The sequence below is a fragment of the Aquila chrysaetos genome, chromosome 5 (assembly GCF_900496995.4).
Source record: "Aquila chrysaetos chrysaetos chromosome 5, bAquChr1.4, whole genome shotgun sequence".
Classification (NCBI taxonomy): Eukaryota; Metazoa; Chordata; class Aves; order Accipitriformes; family Accipitridae; genus Aquila; species Aquila chrysaetos.
In genome coordinates this window covers 37,943,304-37,966,098 of record NC_044008.1, presented here as the reverse complement: position 1 = coordinate 37,966,098, position 22,795 = coordinate 37,943,304, and the positions used below count along the sequence as shown (strand labels likewise).

General features: G+C 49.8%; 1 protein-coding gene across 2 annotated transcripts; it reads left to right on the top strand.

Annotated features, from left to right (window-relative positions):
- The first annotated feature begins 459 nt into the window (after positions 1-459).
- On the top strand, positions 460-22,359 carry SORD (sorbitol dehydrogenase). Of its 2 annotated transcripts, none has more exons than XM_030015039.2 (9): positions 460-625; positions 4,093-4,126; positions 4,844-5,008; positions 7,152-7,311; positions 9,737-9,855; positions 10,332-10,397; positions 18,220-18,395; positions 19,204-19,325; positions 21,026-22,359. In XM_030015039.2, the coding sequence occupies exons 1-9, from the start codon at positions 566-568 to the stop codon at positions 21,189-21,191; spliced, it is 1,068 nt and encodes a 355-aa protein (XP_029870899.1). In that variant the 5' UTR covers positions 460-565; the 3' UTR covers positions 21,192-22,359. The 2 variants fall into 2 exon arrangements, with proteins under 2 accessions (XP_029870899.1, XP_029870900.1); XM_030015040.2 differs by lacking the exon at positions 460-625 and adding an exon at positions 3,813-3,891.
- The last annotated feature ends 436 nt before the right edge of the window (positions 22,360-22,795 follow it).

Here is a 22,795-nt window from a genome sequence, read left to right as displayed (position 1 = left end):
GTCCAGGCAAGCCCACGGGCCCCCGCTTTGTTGCATTTTAGTCAAAGCGCAGGGTGCCGTGTTGCCACTGGCTTCACACCAGCGGTGGTTTGAACCAAGCCGCTCCATTTCGCACCGAAGCCGCAGGCATCCGGGCAGACACGACGGGAGAGGGGACAGGGCCAGGTGGCACCCAGTTACGCTCTGAAACACCGGGACCGCTGCGTCCCTGCCCAAGCCCGCGTCCGGCCGGGGTCAGGGTGCAGGGAAGGGCGGCCAGTGGGCCCCCAGCTGAAGCTGCTCCCCAGGCGCTGCGGCTGCCGGGGAGGGAGGCTGTGGGGCTGAAGGGGCCTGACGCTGCGGCCTGCTGGGCCCCGGGTGCCCCGCGGGGCAGGCCCAGCCGGGCCGGGGCCTGGGCCTGAGCCGGGGCCTGGCGCCGGGCCTGCCCGCTCCGTGCCGCGGGGGCGGCGCCGGGCCTGGCGCGGAGGGCGGCCGGGGGGCAGAGAGGCGGCCCCACCGCGGGAGGCCCCGCCGCCGGCCCTTGGACCCAGGCGCCGCGCCGAGCCGAGCCGAGCCGAGCCGAGCCATGGCGGCGCCGGGGCAGAACCTGGCCGTGGTGGTGCACCGAGCCGGCGACCTGCGCCTGGTACGGGCCGGGCGGGGGGGGGGGACCAGCGGGCCGCCCCGGGGCTGCCGTGGTTCGGCGAGGCCCGGGGCGGAGGGGACCGGGAGCGGGGCGGTGCTCGGCGGCGCTGCGGGTCCGGGGCGGCCGGGCCGGATGGCGGCGAGGGCGGCCCCGCAGCGCGGCCCGCAGCGCGGGCGGGCAGCTCCCCGCGGGGCCGGGAGGCCGCTCGGGCTGAGCCCCCGGGGACCCCCGGTTCTCTCCGACCGGTGCCGGGTCAGTGAGCTGAACTGGCCCCGGGCTGGGAGCGGGGAAGGGCAGCGGCTGCCCCCGTGCTCGGGGCGGGGGGGGGGGGGGGGGGGGGGCAAAGCTCGGGGCTACCCCATGGCTGAGGGCCGGGGGAAGGAGGGGAGTGGAGGGGACGGGGAACGGGTGCTCTTCGGTACTGACTCCCGTCTGCTTGGGGCTTGTGAGAGCCCAGGTGGGAAGCAAGAAAGAGAGTTCGAAGGGAGTGGCCGCACGGGTCACGCTTGTGCTTGTGGTGGGGTAACCCCCTGGAGAGGGAGGCCTTTATTTTCGGTTGGTGCTTCAGACCGATTCTGCTTCTCTGGCTGCGAGCGCTTGGAAGTTGCTGGGTGCTGAATCGTTGCGGCGCTGCTGGAGGCTTGTGTTTGCCGGTTTGGCAAGTGCCAAATCGGGGAAGGAAGATTTACGTAGGCAAACATTGACAGGCAGTTTTCTGTACAAACAGTTCTGGCAGGAGGGCTGTTACAAACATGCAGACTTTGGATACCTGCAGCAGCGTGTTTGGCGGATGATTATCAAGGAAGCAGTTGATTTTTTACCATTCCTGCACAGCTCAAGCGACACATGCCAAAGGCTAAGCAGTGTTCGTGTGGGTAATTCCCGTGTGGCTCCCAGCCACGTTCGATATTAGTGCAATTTCACTAGAAGCACATGCAGCCTGACTTATTAGAAATAAAAGGCATTGCCACAGTGAGAGAGAATTGAGACAGATGGTCCCTGTATTTCAAGAATGCGTTTCCAAAATGTTGTGATTTATAAAGGTGTATGAGAGTTGTGAGGGTGGATGCTGGCTCCATCCTGTCTGTGTTGCTGGCCTCTAAACTGACTTACACCCAGAGGCCTGAGTTTTCCTTGGGATATTCTTACTGCTGGAGACATCGGAGGTGGTCATCAGTGCTCCCCTGGCCTTACTGGCAGCCCCTCGGGGTGTGATCCTCCTGCGCTTCCCTAAAGTTTCTTTGCCACAGTGTGAATGGCACTCATTGCATTGCCCCACTGATCACATAAGGAGTCTAGGCAGTGAACTCTGAACTTGTTATCTGCGTTGATACCTAAACTTAGGTGAGATCATCTTTCCCGTAATTCCCACACCTTTCTTGATTCTTGTGGACTGTTTCACATGGGGAGAGTCACCATGACTTCAACAGCTGACCTGTGTTATGCGATAATGTGTTGGCTTCATTTTTGTTGACTCTCCTCTTGATCCACAGGCTCCCATTTGCTGCCCTTTGAGGACTTGTTGTTTTTGATGCATGTACCATATCCTTTCTTTATGTGTCTCCTTTCACAGAAAGCATTTGCTGCATCTCTTTCACATCCTCAGTTACACCAGTTGCTGCCTCAGAACTTCTCAGTGAACAATGGACAGCGAGCAGAACATGCGTCCTGAAATATTTTGGGGCCTTCCAGTTTGGTCACTCCCTGTTTTCTGCAGATCAGGCTGGAGGATTCACTTTCCACCAAGATGTCTGTTTTTTGGCACAGCTGTTATTGAAAGAAAAGACATTTTTTTCTGGGCTGAGGAATGCCACATACACATTTTCAGCTAGAAGTTGGCTTGCTTTATCTCTCACCATGGACTGTTCTGTTCAGGCCCTTTGAGATAGCTGGGGCGGTCTGTACTTTTGATGTGTTACCAGATTCCATGCTTATTGGACATTTTCTATATAACAGGTTACATCTAGATCAACTTCTAAAAATAATGCTCTGGGCTGGGTCCTTAGTGGGACAAACCAAACACCCCACTGAGAAACAATGCAGATACAGTTCTGAACATTGAAAATTTCAGTAGGTTGAGTTGTACTTTGATTTGCACTCCAGTCAACAGAATTTGGGCCATCCTGCCCACTTACAGCACTGATTATTCAGCAGGTATTTTATCAGAGTAGCGCTTTGAGAATGTGTTTCTAGAATTTCTTTTTTTGTGATGTTTAGATTGGTGAAGTACAAAGTACGAGTTGACGAGTGTGCTGGGATTGAGAATGTATTTAATTAGCTAAAACGCAAAACAGTGCTCCCCAAAAGCAGGAAGGGATACCCTGCTTTCTGTGCAGTAGGGCAGCAGAAAATCTTGTGTTTGTTGTTATGTAGCAGCTTTTAACTGGTGAAGCTAATACGTGGAGGACTGCTATAAAGCGATCGCTCATCTCTCAAATCCAGAGATCAATTTTCTTGCTAACCGAAGATGCTGTTGCAATGAGAAATAACCAACTGTGGGCTCACTAATGTATATGCACTGAATTTTTGAAGAGAAACTGTGTGAATAGGAGGTCTGCTCAAAGGTCTTGTGCCCAGTTTTGGGCTGTGGGTAAAGGGGTCTAAGATACCTGAAAATTTGAGCAGCAAATGGATTATGAAGGGTTCATTTTTAGCACTAACTACTTTGGTGGGGCTTTTCTTAGAGACATGATCCTAGGGGTGGGTGCTGGGTGGGTACTGTACTGTCTTGATGTAAACCCCAGCAAAATTATTGCTTTGTCTTTTGAGGCACCTGAGGGAGTTCAGTGAAGGCAAAAGGCCTGCAGACCTTTTGGGTGGAAGAATAACTTGGGGCCAAGTGACTACTTTTATAATTCTGGTTTAATCATTCACCCCATAAAGAGGTGCCAATTACAAGAGGATGTGACTTTAAACGTGATTTACAGTAATGTTTACAATTAATTTATACGTAGAGTTATCATTATGTAGTAAAAATATTTCCTAGTATTTACAATAAAAATATAAACACTGCAATATAACTCTATAGAAATAGGTGGTTCAGAATCTTCCTGGTTGCAGAACATGAATTTTTTTGTCAGCCAGTGAGAAGAAGAATTCAGCTGAAACTTGAAGCTGTTCCAGTGCAGGAAAGTTTAGTATGTGGCTCTTGTCTGGACAGGGAAGGGGAAATTACTGCAAAATAATTTGGAGAGTGGATTTACAAGCTGGCTGTGTGCTCACTCGTAATGGATGCCCATGTTACTCCACTGTACAAGCAAAATGAGGTGAGCTTAGGGAGGAAGTGTGGACTGCACATTTATATCCCTCCTCATTGCACAGCAATGTCTTATTGAGCAGACAGAACCAAAAACCTGATCTGCTTACAGATCTACTTGAGCTAACCTGGACTGACTTTCCACGAGATATTCCCATGGCTATGCTTGACACAAGCAGCTGAATGCTTTTTTTTTTCTTTTTGTCCATAGGAAAACCGTCCAATCCCGGAACCGGGTCCTGATGGTAGGTCTAGAGATGACTGCTTCTGTCTGCTTTCTCTTACTAATCTCTTTTTTTTCTCATTCTCTTCTGTCGCTCCTTGATATAATAAAGAGATAAAATATGTCTGAGAAAGTATAAAATAATCCAGAAAAGAATGTGTGGCTGAAACAGATAATGCTGCATTTCCACTTGAAAAGAAGAGCTGGAGCCCTCACAGATACACTCGTGACTTTTTTTGCTTCCTGTTTCATCAGTTCATGTATTTCACATTAAACAGCTCTTGGGACATGTCAGATGATCTTGTTGCAGGACTAAATATTAATAGGCTAGGCATATGGGCTGATAGAAACTTGATTCACTAACTCTCCAGGGCTGAAATTGTAGCTTAGGGAGAAGGAAAAATTAAATGGACTTGCTCTTTAATCCTTGTTCCAGTAATAGTTACGCCCCTCTTAGATTGTATTAGCTTTTGTTGAGAGGGGTCTTACTATATTTTAAGCTTTCCTGATTTGTAAATCCTTGTATAGTTTTGTATTTCAGCGGGTGTCTCATGAATATGCCATCCATCCTAATGTGTGCACATGCAGTTCTGGTACGCTTCTTTAATGCTAGTAAATTCGGATGTTTCAGTGCTGGCTTGGCCTTTGTTGTGGGACACAGGGACAGCACACATGTCGCTCTTCCAGTGCCTGAGAAGGTAAATTTTTCTACAAGTAACCTTTCTTCGTTTACTGTCAGAGGTCCTCCTGCGGATGCATTCTGTTGGGATCTGTGGGTCTGACGTTCACTACTGGCAGCACGGTCGAATCGGGGATTTTGTTGTGAAGGACCCCATGGTGTTGGGGCACGAAGCTTCTGGGACTGTCGTCAAAGTGGGATCGGGGGTGACTCATCTGAAACCAGGTAATTGGAATCAAAACTGTCTTTTTATTTGTTTTCCTGCTAATCAGTTCCCTGAGAATGTGTTGATAATGGGCTGTGCTTTTTTGCTAGGTAAATTTATGTGCTGTTCTGAGGTGTGAATTGCACAGCGTGACCTTCTCTTTCAAAGACTGTCACTGTGCTGCTATTAATCACCCAGCTTGGCCACTGTAGTTTATGGTATTTCTTAGGTGTGCTTTATCCTGGGATATCTTAGGCTGGTCCGACTTTAGTTTAATGCAGAGCAGAGTGTATGCTGGTACAAGGTGCCTTTTGAAGAAGCTAGATAAAACTTCAGAAACCACGTATGTTGCTCTTGACAACAACCTACTGTTAATGTTTCTTCGCTGTGTGTGTTCTTGAAGGAGCAAATGGCCTCCTGCAGTGGAGAGAGGTCGCTGGAGCAACTGTACCAGGCCCCGTGGTGTGACCTCTACAGTTCGCTGTGCTCATGAATATCCTAGCAAATGGACTGAGCAGTGAATTTTCCAAAGTTTGCTGATGGTAGCAACTCAAGCAGGGTGGAGAGGACACGGGAGAACCAGCAGGAGTTACAGAGAGACCTTAAGGGTGCCTGGGCTATAAGATGCAGGTGGTATTCAATGCAGATAAACATAAAGTGGTGTCCACGACAGAAGAAACAAAACTGGCTGCATATCTAAAATGATGGGCTGACCATCACTGCTGCAGAGTGAGACCTTTGGGTCTGACACAGTGCATGAGAATGTTGGCTCAGTAGTGGTGAAAAATGCAAATCAGTGTTAGGAAAGGGACAGACACTCAATTGGAGGACATCATTGCACATCTGGAGCTCTGCATGCAGTTCTGGTCATCTTCTTTCCAAAGGGATATAAAAGAAGTGAAAAAGTTTCAGAGGAGGACAAGGAGATGACGAGATGTGGAGCAGCATCTCTATGATGAATGACTAAATTAGGAACTTGAGCTAGGAGCTGGAGAGACAATTGAAGGACACGTGACACAGGTCTGGAGGCTCATGGAGGGCAGGGACAGGGCACATAAAGGTTGCCTGTTCTCTGGTTCCTCCAGTACAAGAGCAAGGGACAATGGGACCCAGGTGCAGCATTCACCTAAGTTGTAGCAGACCTTCAGGCCTCCTTGGCAAAGGATGACGTGGACGCTAAAAGTTTACATGGTGGAAGGTGGAGGAGAGATTGTCGAAGGTTACTAAATACAAAGAAGCCACATGCAGCTTGGGAGGCCCCACAGGTGAATATAATGGGAGGCTGGGAGAACATTCAGTATGTGTTTGTCCTGCTCCTCTCACCCCCAGACATCCCCCGTTGGCCATATCAGAGTCAGCGTAGTGGGCTGGATGGCTCTCTACTTCAACCCATCCTCCTGCTTGTCACTGTGTCTGACTGAAAGCCTGTTGGTGGAGAGCTTCGCTGGGAGACTTGGCTTTAATTGGCCTCCTCTGCAAAATAAAATGGGCTGTTTTGTGTCCCTTGCAAGTACTTGCAAGTTGTACTACGGTCACACAGTTTTTTTCTTTAGTCAGTCCTGCCTCGTGATTGCAATTAAATAATTACTCTTTGTCCAGCAGCATGTGTCCTTCCAGCATCTGGGCTACTCCATCATAGCATCAAGATGGCTCTGTTCCATGATAAATCCTGCCTGACTCCTGGGTGTGCTTCTGCACCATAAGCTTCCTTCCCAAGGAACAACCCTTTCCAGTGTGGAAGCCAGCGGAGCTCACCTGCTTTGTCCTAATTATTTCCTCTTCCGATTACTACAGATTCTGAAAAAAAAATCTCATCACTGTGTGATTGCCTAGGGTGAGGGCTGCCTTTTTGTCTGCTAAGGTTGAGTGCAAGACAGCTGGAGAGAGGTTTGTATGTGACTGAGCTTCCATCTGCTCTGTGTCTGTGCCTCTGAAACACTGGCTCTTTTCAAGTAACTGTGAAGATCTTGGTGATGAGGCCGCCGTGAAGGAAGCGTTAGGAACTTGCCTGGTGTGTGCAGCGTGATCTTTCTCATTTAGCAGATGTCCCTCATGCTTCTCTTGTGCTGGGGTTTCATTCTGTCTTCTGTGGTTATTCAGTGCTACTCATACCTATTTGCCCACCTTCTTCCCGAGTAACACAGTCTGCTTTCACCCTGGCAGGTGATCGAGTGGCCATTGAGCCTGGCGTCCCAAGAGAAATGGATGAGTTCTGTAGAACTGGCCGCTATAACCTGTCTCCAACCATCTTCTTCTGCGCAACGCCTCCTGATAATGGGAACTTGTGCCGCTACTACAAGCACAGTGCCAGCTACTGCTACAAGTTAGTCGGTGCTCCCTCTGCAGAGAAATATGTACTCCCTGGGGGGGAGGGTAGCTGAAACAATTGCCTCTTGGCCCTTTTGAGTATTGCAGTGAGCACTCTTTACTTGAACACAACAGGTTTTGTCGCTTTCTGATCCATAAATAACATGTATAAGGCTTGGATGGCAGCCACTTTGCAAATGGTTTGTCAGGCAGGTGTAGTTTATCTCTGGTGCCAGACATAAACAAACATTCCTTACATGTTTCCTGGGATGTCACCACTGTTTTACCCTTTAATTATTTTCCTTTTCCCATTTGCGCCCTGTTCTTGGTTTCTTTTCTGCTGCCTTTTTATATCCTTGCCTTCTTAGGACGGTGCCTGAAGGCCTTTGATTCTTTGAGCTGAGCTAACTTTACTGCTGCTTTTCAGGAAATGCCACATTGACTGCTGACACCTCGGTCTGTCATTTGAAACAAAGTCATCCTACTTAGAGCAGAACAGGAATAGAAAGTGGTGTCCCTGCTAAACTGCTTTTCCGTGTGGCGCTGAGTGGCCCCACTAAGCTGCCAGCATTACACATCTGTTTTCATATCCAGTTCTGCAAACTTGAGTATGTTCTTAATTGTGGCAGGACTGACACATTTGCTTAAAAGCAAGTCTGTGCTTAAGTACTCTAGCAAATACACTAGAAACCCAAATAAACCTCTGCAACTTCATACCCACATAAGTGCATTTACACAAGGTGTTAAAAATAGTCTAAGGTAGTAGCCCCCTGAGACTGGTCTATCTGTGGGGCTTCTTCTTTCTCAGTCTGTATGAAGCTGGTACTTCCATGAGCAGGAACGTCCTTAGGATTGATCTTTGGTGTCTGCAGAGGAAGCGTTGAGGATCACATCAGTCAGAAGGAGGCACTTGAATGCTTTTCTCATGAGTCCTCAGGCAGGAAGCTTCTTTCAAAGTGGATCCCAAGCAGCTGCTGTCAGGATGAGATGCTGATCTGGATGGGACTAACTTTTCACTGTCCAGACCCGCTGTCACTGATTTCCTGTGTGTTGTTAAAATAACATTTTCGGACAACATCACAAGTTTTTGCTTGGGAGTAAGTGGCTGGTGTGTAGCTGTCTTCTAGGTTTTTGCTTTTTTCTCCAATTTGAGTATATCTTGCTTTGGATAATTTTTTTTTTTTTAAGCTTCGAAATGCAACGCCTGCATCTGGCGCTCCTGGTTTCAGTTCATCAATGCCATGGCCGTCTGATGCAAAGCAGATTCCCTGGCATGAAGTTGCTCTGCCAGCACAGATTTGCTAAGAAAAGATGATGGCTCAGCTCAGTGGGTTCTCGCATATTTGGGCAGATATTGTCCGTCCTTCTGTTGGCGGACAGACTCTGCATTGGATGCTCTGAGTAATTTGATGGAGGTGGGATCATGCTGCAAAGCTGCCCTCCCCATTGACGTGGCAGTGCCCAGACCCAGTAGTGGCAAATGTGATGCCAAACTGTGAGAAAACTGAACTCTTGGAGTCAGCCCTTTAATGCCTCCTGGAGATAAGGGACATATAGATAGATACCTTACAGCTGTCTTCCCACAACTGTCATTTCTGTTACTTTGGCTTTGTGTTGGCCTGGCTGAGATCTGGCCTCGAGCTTCCCAGGGCTGTCAGAAAGACCTTCCTCGCAGACACAGCTCCCAGCACCCACTGTGTGAGAGCCCACACTGGTGGCTTTCTGGAGGGCTGCATTGTGGGGCTGAGATTTATTTCTGTCAGCAGTTCAGAAGCTCTCTGATTTTTTCCATCACTTATGCTAGCTGCATTATGGTGCTGTTTCTGTCCAAAAGGTGTTTGATACCCACTGTACACATTTTCCCTGACTGCTGGGAGGATGCATGCTGGGACCAGTCCACTGGTTGCAACACTTGGTGCAACAGGGGATGATGTCCAGGGCGTGATGGAGAGACCTGGATCTGGCTGCCTTTGCTTTATGTGGCATCACCATTGGCAGCAAGATGTTTTCTAAAAGCGTGGAGCTGAATGATTCAACCCAGATGAGGGGTCTGGGAGCCCACTGATGGGTCCCAGCCATAGGGCAGCCTTCAGGCTGGTGCATGTGCAACTGTGGGGTTTATTCCAAAGGGAGCGAGTGGCAAAGGAGTTTTGGCTTGACTCACTGGAGAGATGATGTGGGGAAGTTTGTGGGTCCCTGTGTTTGGTGCGTGGGCAAACCTCACTGGTAGATGATTTAGGTGCATTTGATGCTGCTTCAGCGGAGGGAAAGAGGCGATATAACCTCTTGAAACATGTTCCAGCCCTGCATTTCTCAGACCAGGGGTGAGAGTGTATTTAGCCACTGTGATTTAGACCCATGTTTGATCTTCGAGTGTCATGGCTTTCCTCATCCCTGTCACAAACCTCTTTGGTGATGTTGCTTGTGTCTGGTTCTTGCAGGCTTCCGGATAATGTCACCTTTGAAGAAGGAGCCCTTATCGAGCCTCTTTCAGTGGGAATCCATGCCTGCAAAAGAGCGGGTGTCACTCTGGGAAGCAAAGTCTTTGTGTCTGGCTCTGGTATGGTGAATGTATTCAGTCCTTCGGTTCTCTGCCTGCCGTGGCGTGGAGTGGGATGGACAAGGTGCACACTGTGCTTCTAGGCTCTGTTGTAAGCGTGGGTTGTGGCAGAGTTACAGGGATGCCGAGGGGGACCTTGAGGCTGTCCTTGCCCATGCTGCACTACAGTGCTGCATTTTGAGCAGCCCAAATGCAAAGTGCAGTGTCTGGGCATGCTGAGCCTCCCAGCTCAAGGGAGCAGAGAAGTGGGTGGCATTTTCCTTGCAGAGCCCCTCATGTAGCAATAGCTGCTCTCTAATCAGCTGGTCTCACTACCCTGGGATTGTGGTGATGCTGTGATCCCAGAGCTGCCCACCTGGAAACACAGTCAGAGCCTCCTTTAGCCTAGGAACATGCTGAGCTCTGGGCATGTTCAGAGCCTGTGGCTGGTGCTGTCTGGCAGTTGCGTATGTTCTCTTTCTCCCCTTTGTACCCAGGACCGATTGGCCTTGTTAACGTGCTTGTTGCTAAGATGATGGGTGCAGCGGCTGTGGTAATTACAGGTAAGTCCTTCTTACCTTTAAGAATGTGCCTATTTCCCACAATACAACTCTTTGACTAGGTCCAAATTATTCCATCAAGGTAACTGCTGGGGAAGGCAGCCCAAGCACAGTGGAAAGTCTGTTCATGAATGGAGTAGTAGCGTGCACCTGTCTGGAGGGAATCCTAATAAATACCTCATTCCCCAGGACAAGACTTTGATCTCTGCACTAGTTGGGATCTATAAGAAGATGCAGTTGCAACTGGTGCTTCTCTGCTAGGTTGGCGGACCAGGGTAGTAACTTCTGCTTCCTAGCCCAGACAAGTTGTGTGGGTGGAGTGACTACAGTGCTTCAAGGAGAATAAACCAGAGGCTAATGAGTGGTCCTTGGACCAAGCCTAGAGACCTTTTTCAGACTTCGAGCAGGTCTTTTGGGAAGAGGCAATGCATCTGTATGACAAAGCTCTGAGTTACAGAAGCTCCGCTTCCCCCTGGTGCCTCTGGTCACTGATTGTTTTCTTTTTCTGTTTTGAGCTCTTATGACCTCAGCTTTGTGTTTTGCCTTTGGCTCATAGATCAAGCCTTGACGATCAAGTTTCATCTTCTGTGTAGTGCTTTTAGACCTTGATTATATCTGCTTCTAGTCTTCACCTAGGCACACAGACCAGGCAACACAGCATATTTTATACCCTGTTTGGAGCTATTCTTGGAAGTTTGCTCTGAGCAGGTTTTTTCCCTCTCTCTTGTAGTGCTAGGTGATGGCCTGGACACAGGGTTTGCACAGTCTTTTCTGTGTGCAGCCACATTGTGCCTTTCCAGTCCTCCTTTGCTGCCCTTCTTTCTGTTGCTGGGTTCATTTTCCACTGATTACCCACAATGACTGAAATGGCCTTTTCAGGGTCCCTGCATTTCAGAAATGGGCCTTCCTTGCATAACTGTGTCCTGGAGGTTCCTAGTCCAGCTGCCGCTTGCAGCCATGTTTTTGTCTACCTGCATCTGGAAAATCTCTGACAATGGAGATCCCACCTTTCTGGGTATCTACGACAGGATTGCACCGCCTCTTAATGAAGAAGCTTTTTCTGGGGTCCACTCACAAACTCTCATTTGTGGGTATTTCCCCTTGTCTGCAACAACTGAAATGAGTCTTCATCATCTTTGCAGCTGCCCTTCTGGTTGTTGCAGACAGCCGTTCGATCCTCCCTTCTCTTTGTCATGCTAACCCAGCCCAGCTCCCTCCACCTCTCCTCAAAGGTTGAGCCTCTTCTCTGTGTAGCTTGCCCAGAGGAAGGGAGAGCTGGAGTAACCTGAAGATCTTTACTGTTTGAAATTTCCACCTGGGGTTTGAGCAGGGCCTGAAAGTGGTGCTTCCAGCTTCTGCTGCTACTCTTTGATCCTTCTGAGTGGTGATGGCCGGGAGGAGCAGTTACAGGTATGACTAGACAACGATCACAGGTTGCTGCAGCGTTTTTGGGCTAACACCCCAACGTGGGCCTTTCAGAAGGCTGTTACTCCACCTCCCACAGTTCGGGCGAGGTGTATTTTTGACCTCTCGATTACTGTGTTTCCATCTTTGGGTTGAGAGACAAAATTCAGGTCCCACCCTCTTGCCTTTGCAGAAGCATCCTTCGGTAGTAGCTCATGTCAAAATGTAAGGCAGATTATTGCCTTCTCCTCCCTAAATCCTCTTGCTGCCAAGTCCAGGGCATTTTTTGCTCTGCTGGCCCCACCCTGCAGGCGTGTGCTTGGTGGACATGATCAGTCCAGGCCGCAGATTTTGCAAAGCATTGTCGTTTGAGGATTGTGGTTGCTATAGCAGGAAAAGCAGCTCTGCCTCTTGAATCATGTATAAGGATTGCTGCTGAGCTGAGCTGGTGCAGGGGCTGGTGGGTGACCCAGTCCTTGGGTGGGGAAGGGCTTGGTGAGCTGGCAGTGGTTGGTGGGGCTGAGGCAGCTGATTCAGCCTGCCCCCCCATCCCCAGTCCTGCCTGGGTGTATTTTTCCCTGTAACACTGGGAGCTGCTGTTGCCTCTGCCTGTAGACTGCTCATGGGGACCTTTGGCAAGCAGGTCTGTATAGCATGTGCCATAGGGCTCCAGGTGGCCACAGGAAGTTCTTAGTACCTGGTTTGTAGGGTCAGCAAGCTCAGCTACATGGAATTAGCCCCTTCTTATCTTTATGCCTGGCCTGGGTAATGATCCTGACTTGTAGACATCTCCCACCTGAGAGGTGTCTGGCTGAGATGCTCAGAGACACCCATGGAGGTGCTGTCCCTAGTCAAATATTTGTATGTGACATGAGCTGAGCAATAGGTTTAGTTTGGCTCGTTGCCGCTGGGGATTTTTCTGCCTTTGTTTTTGTGTCGGCTTTATGAGCCAACAACTCTGAGGTGACTGTCTGCCCACAAAGGCCCTCTTGTACTTTGATACCAGATTCATTGAATGCATTGCCCCGAGTTTTTTTATGATGAGCTTGTCTGTGAAGAGCTTTGTCTGCCAACACTTAAGGCTTTAAATGTTTGGTTTTGTTTTGACAAGCTGCACACAAATCTAGAAATATCTAGAAGAGCTTTTTCTTGACCTGGGGAGAACCCACCTCCTACAGCTTCTGTGGTGCATGTCTTTGGCACACCTGGAGTCAACAAATTTTGGAAAGTTACGTCTCTGCTGAGGAGTCGGGTCCCTTCTCTGGGACTCCTGGAGAGCAGCTGGCACTGTAGCTAAAGACTAATGCTTAGCCCTACCCTTCCAAAGGCTTGTGTGCACTAAAGCATGCCTTTCCTCCCAGATACGGCAGCTTGCCTGATAAAAGGTATTAGCGCTTCTGATAACCTTTGCTCTTTTCCCTGAAGTGCCTTATTCCTGGCAGACTGGTGTTCTCCCTTGTGGAGGGGCAGGGGGTTGATGTATTTAATGGACTGTAGTTGGGTGTGGAAAATCAGCTTGTTTCATGGCTCCTCAACTACTCTTCCCTAAGGTCTATGGCTTTCTCCATTCTGCTGCTTGATATTTATGGGCAACCTTCTCCTGTCCTTCTGCCTTGCTGTGGACATTGCTGTTGCTCTGAAAAGCCACTTTTCTCCTTAGAGGCATGTAAAAGAGCAGCCTTATTCCCCAACAAGTGAAGTAACAGTTTGGGTATTTGTACAGTGGTGTTGGGCTGTCTAGTCTTACTCTGTCTGTCACTAAAAGTACACTTAGTAATTCCTGCTTAAGGGAGACTATTCCCCTTGTGCTGTCTAAATCTGAAGTCCTGGGTGGTGGTGCTTCCAGAAACCCTGGAAGTCAAGGTCAGGGAAGATGAGTAACTGGACAGAGTTCAGCTCCTTTGTGAAAGAAGATCAACATAGAAAGTGTGAGAGCTTCAAGAATATTTGCCTGTTAAGCTGGCTCATAAACCATCATGAGAAGCTTAAGTATAATTTGATAACTTCTGTGGGAGCAGAGATACAGGAACGGACTACTCTTAGTCTGGCAGCCAAAACTTTAATTAGCTCCAGTGTCTGGGAAGTGAAAACAAATTTCTGACTAGAGGCAAGATGCAACCCTTTAATTGTATAATTGACCAGCTTCCCAAGAGTTTTGTGGGGTTCAGCCACAGTAAGGTTTAAAATCCAAACGACTTGGTCCATCTCAAGACTCAGAAGTGTCTGGAGCTCTGAACAATACAGTAAACTTCTCATTTGATAACCTGCAGATCTGTCAGCTTCAGTAAGTGCTTAGTGGTGATTCGCTTAGGCCAGGTGTACCAAGATGTTATCACAGCCCTGACCAGGTCTGACAGTATTGCTGCTGCATCCTGTATTCCTCTGATGTGAGGACTTCCTTCCCGAGCAGGTCAGCAAACTAGAGGGCCACTGTAGGAAAGGTGTGGGGTTTTTTTGCTGCCTGAGAGTGACTTTTGTGGCCACTTTGAAATGCACTGGCTGGCATGGCCTGTTGCTCCAGAACACTGTCTCTGGATGTATTTCTGCCAATGAGACAGTATAAAATATATTAGTGACTGGACAGATACTATAAATGGCTGAATCCAGCTGTGTCTGCTGCAAGCTGGTGTTTTGAGACCAAACTTCATGGGGAGTTTGGTCCATTGCTGGGAGGACTGTTGAGCCCCCATGGTCTCCTTGCCATATGCTGAGATTTGGGAGACACCAGCCATGCCAGGCAGAAGTGTTTCTTAGCGCTCTGAGTGCCTCAGAAGTGCCCATGCCCGTGCTCTTGCTGTATGGGAGGTCTCTGAGTGCAGCTCAGCTAGCAGAAGCTCAAGCATGACCGTACACGCAGCCTGAGGCCCAATGCTCAGAGCTTGGGAGGGACAGATGTGACTAATGCCTCCTGCAGCCACAGGAACGAGCGCCCACATCGAGGCTTCCAGGGTGATGCTGCCCTTACTTTTCAGCCTTGGCTTTTCCTCCTTCGTCTGCATTTTATTACCTTGGCTTTTCCTCCTTCATCTGCATTTTATTACCCTTTGTTATCCCTTCTTGAAACTCCCTCCACAGGTCTCCTGGGTGCTCATCTCAGTGGGTGTGCCCGTATCCAGCATCCTGAGCCCTCCTGCTGCCGGTGGGGGCATGGCCATCGCCTGCCCTGGCAGTAAGTAACGTCACATTTGCTGTGTGATGGGCAGGGTAGGTCCTCTGGCCTGGCTTCCTCCCAGCGCTGGGGCTGAGTCAGAACAACTCATGTCAGAGCAGTGGCCTTGTCCTCCTTCTCTTTTCCCTTGCTATTTTCCCCCAACCACATCTCTGACTTTTCTGAAGACTGTACCCTGATGAGGTGGGTATTTTCCTCTTTGTGGTGGGTGTGCGCGCTGTGCGTCCTGGAGAGGAGTGGGCCCCTGGCAAAGGCATCATTTTCTGAGTCTTCAAGCCTAGGACTTCTGGCAGGCGGCATTGCTCACCCCTCAATTTTGGGTCTAGGAAATCTTGGCCGTTACAGCTCGGTTTCCACCTTTGATCAGGACATCTTTTCCGGTGCCAGCATGCAGGCCCCTGTAGACCACTGCTTCAGTGCAAGGCAAAGAGGTTGTTTCTGCCTGGGAAATGCCACTCTTCTTCTCTGCTGTCCACTTCCTTATCTCCAGAGATGTCTTTGTCACCGGTGGTGCCTGGAGAGGGATGGGTGGCTTCCTTCCAGGGGATGTGGAAGAGAAGAGACAAACAGTGTGGCTACCTGCCAGGGCAACCATTTTATGGATCTTCAAAAGATATTTACAGTGCCATCAAGATCCCTCTGGACAGAGTACCAGAGTACAGCCATGCCCTCACAGACTTTTATCATCACCAGCTTTGTTGCTCTGTGTTAATGGGGTATCTGAGGTTCACCATGTTACCAGATCCACTCCCTGTTTTTTTTATGGGCTTGCCTGCTCATTCATCTGTGACAGAAACTGCTTGAGAGATACTCAGCAGCCTCCATGCTGTTACAAGGAGGGTAAAAGGATGGGAGAGGTCTGTAACAGCAGGGACACACTTACTGTTGACAACTAATGCATTCTGCACTTTGCTCAGCTGAAAGCATCTGCTGATGGTTCATTGAGGAAGCCCTCAGAGACCTCATGATCCACTCTCATCCAGTACCGTTAGAAGTGAACTGGTCATGTTAACAATCCTCTGAACCTGACATCTTGTTGTGGTTTAAGCCCACCCGGCAGCAAAGCACCATGAAGCTGCTCACTCGCTCCTCCCCCCCGGTGGGATGGGGAGGAGAAAATATAAAGAAAGGCTCGTGGGTTGAGGCAAGGACAGGGAGGGATCACTCACTAATTATGGTCACAGGCAAAAACCAGACTCAACTTGGGGAAAAGACAAAATCAATTTAGTTTACTACCACTCAAATCAAAACAAGGATAATGAGAAGTAAAACCAAATCTCAAAACACCTTCCCCCCATCCCTCCCTCCTTCCCAGCTCTCCTCCACTCCTGATTTTCTCTCCCTCCTCCCTCCAGTGGCACAGGGGGATGGGGCATGGGGATTGGGGTCAGTTCATCACACGTTGTCTCTGCTGCTCCTTCCTTCTCAGGGGGAGGACTCCTCACTCTTCCCCTGCTCCAGTGTGGGGTTCCTCCCATGGGAGACAGTTCTCCACGAACTTCTCCAGCGTGAGTCCTTCCTGTGGGCTGCAGTTCTTCATGAACTTCCCTGGCGTTGGTTCTGTCCGTGGGCCAGTCTTCAGTCCCAGCCTGCTCCAGCGTGGGCTTTCCCATGGAGTCATGGCCATCTTTGGAGGCATCTCCCTGCTCCAGCATGGGGTCCTCCAAGGGCTGCAGGTGGGCATCTGCTCCTCTGCTTCCCTCCGTGGGCTGGGGGGGGACAGCCTGCCGCCTCACCACGGGCTGCAGAGGCATCCCCACCTCCGGCACACCTCCTCCCCTCCTTCTCCACTGGCCTTGCTGTCTGCATGGGGGTTTCTCTCACATTCCAATCTCCTCCCTTGCTGCAGGTTTCTGTTCTTAAATATGTTATCCCAGAGGCGCTACCACCGTCGCTGATGGGCTCGGCCTTGGCCAGAGGCAGGTCCGACTTGGAGCCGGGGAACCTTCTAGCAGCTTCTCACAAGAGCCACCGCTGCAGCCCCCTCCCCTGCTACCAAAACCCCACCACACAAACCCAAAACACGTGTTCTGTCAGAAAGGCTTCTCAGTGCTGTGTTGTCCATAGCCAGGTGATTCTAGGCCATCAGGGAGCAAGGTCAGAGCAACTTTGCCTCTGCCTAGTGCTCTTTGAGAGGTATCCTTGAGGGTGTGAGCAATAGCAAATAATCTTGAGAGCCAGGGAAGGAAAATGCAAAAGTGAATTGTGGTTTTTTGCCTTGTTGTAGGATCTTCCCTAGGTTACCTTGCTGAGTGTGTGTATAACGTGGTTTTTTACAGTCTGTTTTCGCTAGTGGATTAAGGTCCCGCATGAATTAGTGAAGCTACTTCATGAAAGAGTCATTGCCAGAGAGACACTGGGCAGTGCAGTCTTGGACAGTGGCAGTTTTGGTAAGACACAACCGCACTGTTCATACAGGGCGAGTGTAGCTCAGCACTGCCTTGTCTGTCCTGCCCTCCTGCTGCCTTTTGCCTTTGCCTGCACTGAGGTTCCTCTCCTCTGCAGTGTCAGGACAGCAACATGCCAGCAGGCTGTTCCTGCTGTGGTTCCTGCTTGCAGCATTGATGTGCATGCCCTTTGGAGTTAAGCTTAGCCTTCTAGTTTGTCTTGGCACACTCTTGGTGTTCTAGATGTTACAAAAGAGAAATTGAGAGATTTACGAACTGATTGTTTTAGAAGATACCCCTCGAGTCTAGTGGTGGCAGCTGTTCCTTCACTCAGACATTGCTTTGCATGGCGTGGATTTCATCTGTGAGTTTATGCTTTAGCCTCTTTGAAGCACACCTTCTTCTGCAGCTGGAAAGCCTTTGGCATCTCCTGTGTGTTTAAGTTGTCCTCATCTCTCATCCTTCTCTGCTTGCCCAGAAAAGTGAGCAGGTGTCCTCCCTGCCTCCTCACCGAAGGCTGCGTGAAGTTGCAGGAGGGAATGTAGACCCTTTCCTCTCCTGGTTAGGTGCTGCTGGCATCAAGGTGGTTGCATTAGGGTGGCCTACTTGCATCAAGGGTGGGAAGCCTTTTGGTCTGGGTGGTCTATGTGCATTCTTGAGAAGGTACTAGTGCGCTGTAGTTTCCCACCTTGTCCTACCTCATAATGAATGCTGTCTTCGCTCCTGAGAGAGTTGACAGCTGGTCACCAAAGTGGCTCTGTTGAGACATCAGATGGGGGTAGGAAGCAGATAGCAGGCTCGGGTTCTTTCTCCCCTCCTGCTTCACATAATGCTCCAGTTCTTGACTTGTTTTGTCTTTCCTCAGATTTATCTGCCTCTCGCCTGCAAAAAGCCAAGGAGGTGGGGGCAGATTTCACCATTCAGGTGAAGAACGAGACCCCGCAGGAAGTGGCTTCCAAAGTGGAAAGTCTGCTTGGCTGCATGCCTGAGATAACTGTGGAGTGTACAGGAGTGCAAGCCTGCATCCAGGCTGGCATTTATGTGAGTACCACTTATTCCCAAGGCAGAGCAGTGGTGGCATTGGCTTTTCTTCTTCTGGGATGCCACAGAGAATGACAGTTATTTCTCTCCCATGGTGCTTGATTTCAGCAGGCTTGGTGTGGGGGAGAGAAGGTGCTCATTAGACAACAAACTGAGAGAGACAATTAAAGAGTTAACATCTTTGCAGGCAGCATGGGGATAATTGTCTGATTTGATGCTCAGGTGCTTTACCACTTACCAAAGAGACTACAGTAAGACTCCAAAACCGAAGCATGGCTACGCAGCAGTAGCTGTAGGACAGCATCTTCCAGTAAGTTGCAGTTATGTCCAAATAAGGAGAATAATTAAGAATAATAATTCCAGCAGGTGAAGAAAGCAGTTAAGGAGGGGATGTTTTGCTACCCCGAACTGCCTAACGGAATGATGTGGAGAAGGTAGTGGAGAGTTTCACAATGAAAGGACAGGAGACAAATGGGACAAGCTGTAGAAAGAAAAATTCCAGTGGAGCATCAGGCTCTTAGTTTCAAATCTCTCCCATTGAAATCCAAAAGTACTTTTCATACTCCTAAGTGCCAGTCATTTTTCAGAATGAGATTTAGATCCCAAAATCCTTCAGAGATTTTTGAAAGATTGCTTTTTAAGCCTTGTTTATTGCATGTTTCACGCTTACGGGCTCCTGACAGTATCCTGCCTCTCCCCTGGCTTCTCTGCGGTGCCCTGGGCAGTTCATTACAGCCACAAGACTGCTGCCCAGGCTCTGGTGACTGTGTTTGGCAAAATATAACATATTTGTGTGTTTGTTCTCCAGGCCACTCGTTCTGGTGGGACCTTGGTGCTGGTGGGGCTGGGGCCTGAGATGGTCACTGTGCCCATCGTGAATGCCGCCGTGCGGGAGGTGGATATCCGGGGGATATTCCGCTACTGCAACACGTGAGTCTTGTGCAGGGTGGGCTGATGTGTCTCCAAGTCTGTCCTTAAGAAATTCCTGCTTTCCACAAGGAGAGAGGATGTGGAAAAGGCTGGTTTTCCTTACAGTTGGTTAAACCTTATGTCACTCTGAAATGCCAATGCTGCAGTGCAGGCAGTCTGACTGATGTGTCCTGCATTTTATGCCTTGGTTCCTGGATGAGCCCTGCACTGCAAACTTGACCACAACAAAGCAGCCCAGCTGGGTTGTCCCACTGTCCCATTTCATGCAGCATTTGGTGCAAAGAAAGGAAGAGACCAAATAAACCCTTACTCTGCTGCAAGCAAGCAGGTCAAAATGGGGAAAAAAAATCATAATTAACATTTGTGCCTTCAGCTGTTATGCCCTATAGAAAGGGAAGGCCAGGTGCTGGGGCTGTTTCGGAAGAGACTGGCTTGTCTAAAAGTGTGCTGGCTCATGGCACGGCAGGGGGGAACACACAGCTTTTAGCTGCTTCAGCCCCTTGTGCTGGGAGATCTCTAAGCAGCAGCTTGGCCCAGCCCCGACCCTACACACTGCTTTTTGAAAAGCTGGCTGCCTCCTGGCATCCACCTTCCTAACTGTTACATTGTCCATTTTGAGGCAAAGGATATGGGGAGTCTTTATTCTGGGCAAAGAGTCAAAATCCCAGGTGCCACATTCTATGCCAAGCCATGCCCAGCTCTGCTCTCCTTGCTCTTCATGGAAGGAAATCACATTGTCAGTCTTGTTGGAGATCAGCGAATGCTGGGATGAGCAAGAGCCTTGTTTAGTTTTCATCATTTTGCTGGAGCTGAAGATACATCTGGAGCCAGTCTGAAGGCACGTGTGCTCTCTACAGAGAAGTGAACTGCATGGCTCGTGGACAGGCAGGTCTTTGAGTGTACTGAAAGCTGGCACCCTGAACGCAGGAGAAGCTCAGCTTCCTCTATTTGATCTTGTACTCCTTGGGCAGGGCTTTAGACCCAGCATTGCATGTTTGCAGCCTGGTTTCTGCTCTGTTCAGAGCTGTAGTTTCTTGCTAGTGGAGCAAGAATCTTTGCTTAGTCTGTAGAGGTTGTTTTCCAGGAAGGATTTATGAGATGTAGTCATGCTGCTTCTTAAAATAAGAAATGTCTTTAAGTAAGAATTAGATTAGCTGCTTGCATCCCTGTGTGTCCCCATCACTCCAATTTGGCCCATTCAAATGGAGTGGCAAGGCAGTCAAATTGAGCAGGTCTCTGCCAGAAAAGAGGTTGGAAGCTGACTGAGGCTTTTCCTTTCTTCTCCCTGCACCAAGTCGGTGAGTTTGAACTCCACAGTGATCAGTCTGCAAGCAAGGAGGCTGGACGAGAGGAGAGCGGCGCATAGCAGCTTTGTTTTTCATTCGGTGCTTCAGAAGTACAGTTGTTTCTTGTGATTTTTCACTTACTTGGCCTCCTGCAGGTGAAGCACAGCCTACTGTCTCACTGTCTGTGTATAGCAGTGCCTGCCTTCCTGGTGCTCGACAGCCCAAAGCAGTTGGCTTGTCCCATCTCCTCTGCCTGATGCTTGAGGCTCCGCCTCCAGAAGATTGCAGGCAAAACTCCCCTTGGTTGCCTGGGCTAACGAAATTACTGTAATGAAACCAGGCTCCTCCTTGCTCTTTCCTTGGGGCTCCAAACTGGTGACTGCTCTCATCTCCTGCTCTCTGTTTCCCTTGCAGGTGGCCTGTGGCAATTGCTCTGCTCGCATCCAAGCGGGTCAACGTCAAGCCTTTGGTTACGCACCGCTTCCCCCTGGAAAAGGCTCTTGAGGCGTTTGAGACCACCAAGAGGGGCGAGGGGGTCAAGGTCATGCTGAAGTGTGACCCCACTGACCACAACCCCTGAGCTGCTGCAGTGCCTGGCCCTCTCTCCCGTTACACCGCCTGCCTGAGATGCGAAGCATGAGGCCGCAGGAGGCTGATGTACGGCTGTTGCATGTTTACAGTCACCTTACGCAGGCGCTGCTTTGTAATAACAGCTAGAAAATCAAACGATTGTAAGGGTGAGTGGCACTGAGGGATACACCATTAGAATATTAACAGGTAACTACACATGGAGAACCAATAGGGAATAGTTTGAATCAAAACACTGCTGTTTGGTTAGAGACAATGGTTCACACAGTTGGCTCTTCTCTGGCAGACCCCATGCGGAGAAGAGCTTGAGTGTCTCTGCATGTATTGGGCAGAGCCGCCTGCGGGGCCGCGGGGTTTGTCCACGCGGATTTGCTGGGGGAGAGCGTCACCAGCTGCATGGGTGAAGCGAGGACGGAGATGCTGGCGCTCCACCTTCCCGCCCCAGCACTGCCCTGGGGCTGTGCTTGCTGCAGCTCTTCCCATGCGGCAATCCCTGGGCGTCGGATAGCCCTATATGAATACTCTCCCTTCCAGTTGCACCTTCCCTCGGGGATGCTCAGGGACTGTAACAGCCTGTGGAACAAAGCATGGCCAGCCCACCTCTATGGGAAGCATCTGCACATTCAGGTCATTCTCTCCATGCTCTTTGCAAATAGCAATCTGTGGGCCCAAAGCTCAGAGCCTGGGGCTTTTTTGAAGAAGCTAGTCTGGAAGCCAGCTGGGACCATTATCTGCTGCGTCATCCCCCCCAGCAGCTCCCCATGGGGCAGAAGGACCGCTGCAGAGCAAGCTGCAGTGTGTTTGCAAGGAAGCTGCCCTGTTTCTGGCTGGCACCGCAGAGAGCCCTGTCCTTCTGTGGCTCCCAAGGTGGGGCTGCTGTGGTGGGGCACAGCTTGCTTCTAGTGTGGAGGGGAGCGCAGGTGAGAAGTAAGGGGACAGCATCACGCAAAGGTTTTACCACTGCAAATGAATTGTAACTTTTCAGGGATATCAGGCCTTCCTGCTGAGTTTGTGAGCCATGAATGAGGTACTAACGAGGTAGCAGGTTGCAGGTAACAAAATCTAATCTTTGATTATAGTCATGTTAATTTTAGTGCTGAGAGATCAGTCCCTTTCTTGGGCTAGTACTGAACTTTCCTCAATAAATGCTACCTACCTGATGTGTCTGTGTCCATTAAAGTGTTGGGTGGGTGATTTGAAGGGATCTGTGACTTCGGGCCCTGGGGACTGTGCAGACCACTGGGCTGTTGCGTGGCTGGGTCTCGCCAGGCTGCAGGTGAGCTTGCTGCTGGCAGGACCATGAAACCTTAAATGACCCAACCGCTTGCAAATCAAAGCTTGTCTTTATTGCAGAGGTGGCTTGTCTTGGCAGACGTAGAAGCCTGCAAGTCCATGCTATGTTTTACAGGGCTAAGACATAACCCAGCACAACTTTCTGTAGCCAGAAGGAGAAGCGGTCACAGTACTGCTCAGAGTAAACTGGGTTGTTAATGTGTCAGCCTAAGCAAGTAAAACCTACCTGGGAGCCTGGCCCCGTAATCGGATGCGGTGTTAGCAGAGCCCATGCAAGAATTGCTAAACTGCACCTTGCTGAAG